The following is a 9,198-nucleotide window of genomic DNA, read 5'->3' as shown; positions in this document are numbered from 1 at the left end:
TTTGACCCTTGCAAGATTTACATACCTAGCAGAACTCACAACAACAGAAGGTTGGTCACCATTTGGAGCCTCACTTGGATCATCATTTGGAGCCTCACTTGGATCACCATGATCACCATTTAGAGCCTCACTTGGATTACCATTTGGAGCCTCACTTGAATCATTATTTGGAGGATATTTTGGATCATCGTCAAAATCATCCGGCTGTTGACCATCATTTTCATCATCTGTTGAGGCAACCGGCTGTTGACCAACATTTACATCATCTGTTGAGGCAACCGGCTGCTAACCAACATTTTCATCGAAGCCTTCATCGAAACTCTCTCCAATGCTGGATCTACTGTGTTATCACAATACTTACCGAAATGACCAGACCCACCACATCTTGTGCACTTACGCTTCCTCGCTCCAAGTCCAGCTCCTTCGCTGCGAGGTCTTATTCGACTCTTCCTTGGTCTACCTGCTGCTCTCTTCAGAACTGGAGCGCAAAGCTTGAATCCAGGGTCCACCATGTCCCATTGTTGTTTTCCCTCCATAGCAGGCAAGGCATAAGCATATGTGGCTTTGAACCTTGCAACAGAGTAGTAATCATGCACATACTGCTGTATGTTCCCTGCTGGACCTGGGAGAGAAGTGATGAAAAACAAGGCATGAATGCATGGCAACCCAGTTATCTGCCATTGCCTACAACTGCAAGTTCTAGCTTCTAAATCCACTGGATATCTCCATTCCCTCTTCTCTTTATCCAAATATGATATCTCTGCTGTGGTACCCGAGCAAAGCGTCATGTTCATTTCCAAGCCTGTTGTCTTCTGCTTCAGTTCATTCATCACGGCAGGGATGATAATGTGGCCCATGAATTTTGCCTCGGCTATTCCTGCACGATAATGAAATTTCTGCATGTATTCTATCCTTATTCTGTCAAGCAAATCCACCACATAATGACCCTTTAGTTTCCGGATTGTTGAGTTGAAAGACTCTGCTAGATTATTGTGCACATAGTCAACTTTGCTCACTTCACTGAATTGGCTTCTGGCCCATAACTTGGAGTGGTGTGTTTCCAAGTATTCTTTCACTTTGGGATTCATGTATAACTGCCTCAAGTGGTAGTTGTGCTTCTTCACACTGCATGTCAAAGATGCTGGCCATAAATTGTCGGTATACACCTTTCCTTTGAATTTCTTCATGAAATTTGCAGCAAGGTGACGCATGCATTCCCTATGCTCTACTCCAGGGAACACATTGTCCACGGCCACTTCTAAACCTTTGCAGGCATCTGTATGAATGACCAACCCATTGGGATGTGCAATAGCCCGGCGGAGATTATGCAAAAACCAAGTCCAGCTCTCCTCAGACTCTGTCTCTAGCACACCATAGGCAACTGGAAATACAAAACTATGTGCATCAACTGCACAAGCTGCTACTAACTGTCCTTTAAACCTTCCTGTGAGAAAAGTGGCATCAATAGCCAAATAAGGCCTGCAGCCTGCCAAAAAACCCCGGCGACAAGCCTCAAAGCAGACAAAAACCCTTCTAAAACATTCCTTGGTCTTTGTCACTCCCCTGAATGTGTACTTCACGGTGTGGTGATCAATATCTACAATACTACCTGGGCTTGTCCTCTCCACTTCACCTTTGAATGAATACAACAATTGAAAACTTTCCTGCCAGTTACCATAAATAGAATCCATAGCATGTTGTTTACCATTGAACAACCTCATGTATGGTAAATCTATCTTGAACTTATCTTTGATGTTCTTCTGCAATTCCTTTGGACCCACTTGCTGGTTTTCTTTCACCCACTTTTTTACTTCTTCTGCCACCCATCTTGACTTGGCTCTACTGATTGTATCCTTCCTAAGGGTTGATTCCTGACATGTGTGCTTAAAAGGATTCACTTTGACCTGAACATTAGTGCTATTCCGCATTTTAGCTGCAAGCAGCCTCCATGGACAACCCTCAGTCGGACAGTGCACTCTATAACGTACTTGATCGCTCTTGTCAACTTTGAAAGTACGTTCTACCTTGATGCAGTATGTCACAAGTGCATTTCTACACTCATTCATGGATGCAAAAACTGTACCTTCTTCCATTTGAGGGTTCAAAGGGTCCCATTGAACAGCTGCAAGGTCTTCGTCCTCACCCATCGCGTCATCATCCACACGGACTGCATTGTGAGCCTCATCTTGGTTTTCAGCCCTAGGTGCCCGTCGTAAATTCTGAATAACATCAGAATATAACTTCTCTTCATCAACCCCAGAATTGTAGCCATCAGGCTCCACTTCAAGGGGGACCCTACTGCTGTTGCCCACACTTGTCGAGCCATCACGTCGCCGTGCACCAACTGAACTGTTCTGGCTAGAGATGCCATTACGACGACTTGATTCTCCCCGAGATGTTGCACCCGCCATCCTAGGTCCAAATGCCTGCTCAAGCACATCAACTTGCAGCCTCACATGGAAATTATCTTTCTCTTTATGCCTAACAAACATGGTAGCTAGCTCTTCATCATTACTAACTGTCACCCAATTCTTTCCCCCATCATAGTATTTGTAAACCACTTCATCAAGCAAACCCCAAGGATATTGGCTAAAAATTACCTCCCCAAATTGTCTGAAACTCCAATTACTAGCCATTGGCAACCGATAATCAAAACCTCCTTGGTATTTCTTCTTATCCTTTGCATCGAACATGTACCGGTCCCTTCTAATGTGCACCATGAAAGCAAACCGCAACTCCATCCTAACCGGCGAAAAACAGAGACGCAATCAGCACACTAATTGGGCAAACCTACTCGAATCGAGTGTTCAAATGCACAACTAAGCTCAATCTAAACAAGAGGCGAGACTTACCCCTCGGGAACCCAGTCGTGGACGCGGCAGATCTCCGGCCCGATGCCTGCCTCGCCAAATACTCCGGGGTCGCCGCTGCTCTCCATTTCGCCCTAGGGTTCTTCCTCCTAGTTCAAATAGCTCCAGCAGCCCCCCCACCTTTGAGCGCTTCGGCCGGGCGCACGGAAGGAGGCCGCGCCGCGGGTCGAGCAGGTGGCGGGCGCCCCACCCGTGGCGTCGCAGGAAGGTGGTGGGCGTCACAATGAGCCGTGGAGCGTAGGCGCAGGGAGGTAGCGGCGGAGCAGGGCGTGCAGCTGGTGGCGGGGCAGGTGCTGGCCGCGGCGCAGGTGGCGGCGGCGGCGGCGCACGACAGCCGGCCGGGCGGATGGGTGTGAGCTAGAATGATTTGGGGATTTAGTTGCAGGGGCCTACATGTCAGCTCCGGACCCACGTCCACGCGGTCCCACGTGTAAGCTCCGGACCCACAACTACTAACGCCGGCGGACGGAATGGACTCAAATATGGCCGTTTGGCCTCGTCGTAGTTGCTGTGCACGGACTAGGGGCAAAACTGAGGACAATTTGCATCTGAGGGCAAAACTGAGCACATGGACACCACTAAGGGCAAAAGGATAATTAACCCTAATTTTATTCTGTGTCACAAAAGGACCAGTGATGATAATGGAAAAGAAAGAAAGAAACAAATAAAGAGAAGCAGGTAAGATGACCTACCGTTTCATTGTTAAAAAGCATGAGTGGATGGGCACTTTCTTTTTATTAATTATACCTAAGGAGGCCACTTCATGTATTTTAATCATCGTTTGATTAGTGAGTGCGCTACAGACAGTGGGTACCGGTTAATTTTTCAGCAAGTTGCGCTAAAGACAGTGATATCCATTCATGTCTTGTTGACCCCCATTGGAGAGTCTCGCGTCCTATTTCTCTTATGGTCTAGTGCTGCCTCCGATTCGCCTCTCCCGCAGTCTCCCATTCCCCTTCATCGCCACACCGGCTCTAGCAATCGCTCGCTACCTTCGTCATGCTGCACCTCTTCATCTGTGTAAGCTCGCCGCCCTTGGTTTTCTTTATTGTCCCTGTTAGTCTTCTTCTTCAAATACACCCACTTGCACAAAGGCAAGAAGAAGAATCAATGTGCGGCGGCGCTGTTTACAGTGTGTTCTATGATGCAGCTCCCTGATTTATTTCCCTGTCTTTTACTCCTGCAGGTTTTTCAACTATTGCTGTAAAAGCCTTTGATTTTCACTCCAGGGGCCATCATTAGAGCTCATGCTACCGTTTTCCCTTCGGTCTTGTGCTGCCTCCAGTTCGCCTCTCCCACAATCGATAGCTATCTTCATCATTCTTTACCCTTCATCAGTGTAGTAAGCTCTATGCCCTTCGTTTTCTTTCTTGTCACTGTTAGTCTTGCTCTTGCTGTTTTCTTCCTCAAATATATTAACTTGCACAAAAGCAGGAAGAAGAATAAGCTTGCAGCGGCTCTGTTTGCTGCAGTTCACTGATTTATCTCCCTGTTTCCGCTCATGCAGGTTTCCCATCTATTGCTGTCTTGAACCTTTGATTTACACTCCAGAAGCCATCTTTAGTGTCTTTACCCATCCATTCTGTCTCAGTGTCCCCTCCAGATACACTTCTTTGCATCATTTCCCATATTTGCTCTGTTATATTCCCTATTTTCATTCCTCAAAAAAGAAAAAAAAATCCCAATTTTCCTACCATGTCTCTTACTACTTCCTAGAAAACAAAAAGAAAGAGATATATACATCCTCCCCCCTTATCCCACGGTGTGCTTTCCATGGCGGAGGTGGCGCTGGCTGTGGCTGGTGCACGGGCTGGCTTACAGTTGGTGGTATCACCGATCTTGAAGAAGCTCCTAGCTGACCCTGCAAGGTGCCTTGGTGTGGACATGGTGAGTGAGCTCCATGAACTGGAGACCAACATCATGCCACAGTTCGCTCTACTGGTTGAGGCAGCTAACAAGAGCCCTCACAGGCCAATGTTGAACAACTGGATCCAGCAGCTCAAAGACGCCTTCTGTAAAGCTGAGGACCTGCTAGATGAGCATGAGTACAACATCCTCAAGCGCGAAGCAGAGAGTGGGAAGGATTCTTTGATAGAACATGCATCTTCCAGTAATGCTATTATGAAGCATGTGCATACTGTGTCGAGCAGGCTGTCCAATCTGTGCCCAAAGAACAAACAGCTGCTTGACCAGCTGAAGGAACTGAAGGCCATCCTTGCGAAAGCCAGGGGCCTCCGTGAACTGCTTTGCTTACCTGCTGGTAATAGTGTTGAGGCCTTCCCAGCACCGGCATCTGCTATTCCAGTTGATACATCATTTGCACCACTAAAAGTGATCGGCCGTGACAAGGATCGCAATGATATTATAGATCTTCTTACCAAGCCAATTGATGTTGAGTGTGATACAAGCAGGTATTCTGGTGTAGCCATTGTTGGACTTGGAGGCATGGGAAAATCCACTTTGGCACGACATGTTTGTAATGACAAGAGGGTAAAAGAACACTTTGAGGTCAGGATGTGGGTCTGCATCTCACGCAAACTTGATGTCTGTGGCCATACACGGTTGATTATTGAATCAGCAAAAGGAGGGCAGTGCCCACCCATTGATAATCTTGATACTCTCCAGTGCATATTAAGGGACATACTGGAGAGTAAAAAAAGATTCCTGCTTGTGTTAGACGATGTCTGGTTTGAAGAAAGCACCAACGAGGTGGAGTGGGAAAAACTATTGTCTCCTCTAGTATGCCAACAGACGGGAAGCAAAATTTTGGTAACTTCTCGATCAAATGTACTCCCAGCTCCTCTTTGTTGTAATGAAATTATTCATTTGAAAGATATGAAAGATACTGATATCTTAACACTCTTCAAGGACCATGCATTTTCTGGTGCAGCAATCGGGGACCAGAGGGTGCGTGACCAGCTAGAGACTATTGCAGAAAAGCTTGCTAAAAGACTTGGAAGATCTCCTCTAGCAGCAAAAACAGTGGGTTCACGGCTGAGCAGGAAAAAGGATAAGGCTGCATGGGAAGATGCTCTAAGGACTGACAGCTTAAGCGACCCCAGTAGAGCACTTCTATGGAGCTATGAGAAGTTAGATCCAAGTCTTCAGAGGTGTTTTCTATATTGTAGTTTATATCCAAAAGGCCACTCCTATTTCATTGATGATTTGGTTCGCATGTGGGTAGCAGAGGGACTAATTGAATCCTGCAATGTGAACAAGAGAATTGAAGATATTGGGAGGGACTGCTTTGATGAGATGCTCTCAGTTTCATTCCTTCAACCACTTTACACATCCACAGGTGGCATATCTCCGTACTACTGTGTTATGCATGATCTGGTTCATGATTTGGCAGAGTTACTGTCTGAAAATGTCTGCTTTAGGTTAGAAGATGATAAGGTGGCAAAAATACCACACACTGTTCGACATCTATCTATCTGTGTTAGGACTTTGAAGCAACATCAACACTCTATTTGCGGGCTACATAATTTACGTAGCTTTGTTTGCATTAAACCACTTACAGATGATGCAAGAGATATTTTCCAGCAGGTGTTGCAGAATTTAAAGAAGTTGCGTGTACTCTATTTGAGCTTTTACAACAGCAGCAAGGTACCTGAATCTGTTGGTGAACTGAAACACCTTCGGTACTTGGACCTCAGAGGTACTTCAATCTCTGAATTGCCTGGATCATTGTGTGCTCTTTATCACATGCAATTACTTAAGTTCAGTAGGAATGTCAAAAAAATTCCTGAAAAACTATTCAGGTTAAATAAGTTGAGATATCTTGAGGATTGTGGCCAAATCCCTTACATAGGCAAGTTAACTTCACTCCAATGTCTCAACCAATTTTGCGTGCAAAAGCAGATGGGCCATGAGGTGCAGCAGCTGAAGGACATGAACCACCTTGGAGGCAGTTTAAGTATCCAAAATCTCGAGAATGTCCCCGGGAAGGATCAAGCCTTGGAAGCAAAACTACATCAAAAAAATCATCTTGAGAGCTTGCACCTTGAATGGAGTTACAGAGCTGACATGAGTTCACATGATAGTTTACATTTGGAAATTCTGGAAGGTCTGATGCCACCGCCTCAAATTAGGGGCCTTACTATCAAAGGTTACAGATATGCAAAATATCCAGGCTGGTTACTCAGGGATTCTTATTTCCAGAATTTGGAATCACTTTCCCTGGTTAATTGCAGCGCCATAGAAATCCTACCATCCAATCCCACTCTCCTTGGAAATTGCTCCTCACTTTGCCTCAAGAATATCCCAAACCTGAAGACATTACCTTCTCTTCCAAACAGCCTTGAAGAGTTAGCAATTGAAAAATGCATGTTGATTATGTTTATTTCTGATGATGAGCTAGAACAACATGGCCAGAGGGACAACACCATTATGACATACAACTTGAAGTCGCAGTTTTCTTCCATGTGGGAGGTGGATATGGGATCAAATATAAGGAAAGTACTATTGTCGGAACATTCATCTCTGAAGTGGTTGATCACTTCAATGGATGTTGATAGTCCTCATCTTCAAACTATTGAAAGTACTCTAAAAAGAGAGGGTGATGGTGTATTGGAACAAGAGGATATCATCAAGGCATGGATATGTTGCCATGAGGAGAGGATACGGCTCATTTGTACAAGGAACATCAGCCTGCCACTGGTTCTACCATCAGTGCTTTCTCGGCTTGACCTTTGTTCCTGCATTATTACGGATGGAGCATTAGCTGTTTTCCTTGATGGTCTCACCTCACTGAGACGTTTATCACTAAAAGAGATTATGACTTTAACTACACTTCCGTCAGAAGATGTCCTCCAGCAGTTGACAAAGCTTCAGAACTTGTGCATCGACTCGTGCTGGTGCCTTGGATCATTAGGTGGGTTACGAGCTGCTACCGGTCTTTCAGAAATTTCATTATGGAGCTGCCCTTCTTTGGACTTCACATGTGGATCAGTTTTTTTGCCATTGTCCCTTGAGAAGCTCTACATACGACATTGTGTGGTCGCAGCTGATTTCCTCAGTAGTGACTTGCCACAACTGAAACTTATTGACATGGCATTCTGCAGAAGCTCTTCATCATTGTCGATTGGTCATTCGACCTCCCTCAGAAGATTGTCACTAGAAAATCTACAGGACTTGTGCTTTCTTGAAGGGTTGTCTTCGCTGCAACTTGGCAGTGCAATATTTACACATGTCCCAAACCTCAATATGAAGTGCATCTCACAGCTGCAAGTCCAGGATTACCTCTATGTTAGCAGCCCCGTAATGCTCAACCACATGCTCTCTGCTGAAGGTTTTAATGTTCCAAGACATTTTGGTCTTATAGGATGCAAGGAGTCCTTTTCATTTGAGGAGTCAGCAGATTTATCATCTGTCATCACCCTGTTATTTATGGATTGTGAAATCAGTTCATTGCCAGGAAATCTGAAGTCCTTTTCATGCCTGACGATGCTGCGAATTGTAAGATGCTCCAATATATCATCATTACCTGATTTGCCTTCTTCCCTCGACCATATATATGTGCGGGATTCTGAACTCTTGAAGAAGAGCTGTCAATCACCTCATGGGGAAAGCTGGCCAAAGATCGAGCATATCCGCTCAAAACTGTTTTATTAATCTTCATCCAGATTTGCAACTGTATAGAAACAGAAAGGTAAAGACCTCACCTGCCCTCACTCAAAGAGATAACGTTTTGTAATTTTTATTTCACAATCTTTTGATCTTTCAAGTATCTTATGTATTCATTTATTCGTAACAGCATGGCTCCAGGGACCACACCTCTTGTCCACTGTCTCTCAATGAGGTGGAGTGAGTTTCTCAGGCTCTCATCATGCCGTTCAGCTCTCCCATGTGTCGTAGGTCGACCCCTCAGTTTACTCCATCGCCGATTTCTGCAATTCTTGCCAAGACGTGTACATAAATATGTATGTTGTTATATTATTACGGTTGTTTTGTTATCCTTGGAGTGTCACATTTGGTAGGTACTGGTTGTAGCTGCTATCTTTTGTATGCTGTGGTCGTACCTGAACTTGGGTAGTTTCTTTTGGACCAACGTGGAGGTTGCTTTATTTATCCTTTGGTATAGAATAAGGTTATTTATCTATACATTATTCACTCAATCTGTTTATACGCTCTGTAGAATTGATGCTTACTTTAGACGCCTGCTTCTCAGCTGCTATATTCTTGTCAGCTGTTGGTGGAGATTGTTCATTCTCAGCTGCTGCCGATGCACCTGGGTTCTTAAGTGTATCACAGAACAGTTCAGGTTCGAAGTATCAGGATTTTTCACTTTCCATGTCTACATCAGAGCAGCAGCTGGTATCTTAATTGC

The 9,198-nt window shown here is 45.0% G+C and overlaps 1 protein-coding gene across 1 annotated transcript; it reads left to right on the top strand.

Moving 5' to 3' along the window:
- Positions 1-3,759: 3,759 nt before the first annotated feature.
- LOC123161416 (disease resistance protein RGA2-like) lies at positions 3,760-8,994 on the top strand. Its single transcript, XM_044579253.1, has 4 exons — positions 3,760-3,890; positions 4,057-4,212; positions 4,378-8,520; positions 8,626-8,994. Exon 3 carries the CDS (start codon positions 4,644-4,646, stop codon positions 8,481-8,483), a length of 3,840 nt encoding a protein of 1,279 aa, XP_044435188.1. The 5' UTR covers positions 3,760-3,890; positions 4,057-4,212; positions 4,378-4,643; the 3' UTR covers positions 8,484-8,520; positions 8,626-8,994.
- The last annotated feature ends 204 nt before the right edge of the window (positions 8,995-9,198 follow it).

The sequence above is a fragment of the Triticum aestivum genome, chromosome 7B (genome assembly GCF_018294505.1).
Source record: "Triticum aestivum cultivar Chinese Spring chromosome 7B, IWGSC CS RefSeq v2.1, whole genome shotgun sequence".
Lineage (NCBI taxonomy): Eukaryota > Viridiplantae > Streptophyta > Magnoliopsida > Poales > Poaceae > Triticum > Triticum aestivum.
The sequence above is the reverse complement of the archived record's forward strand: the minus strand, read 5'-3'. Positions and strand labels throughout refer to the sequence as shown.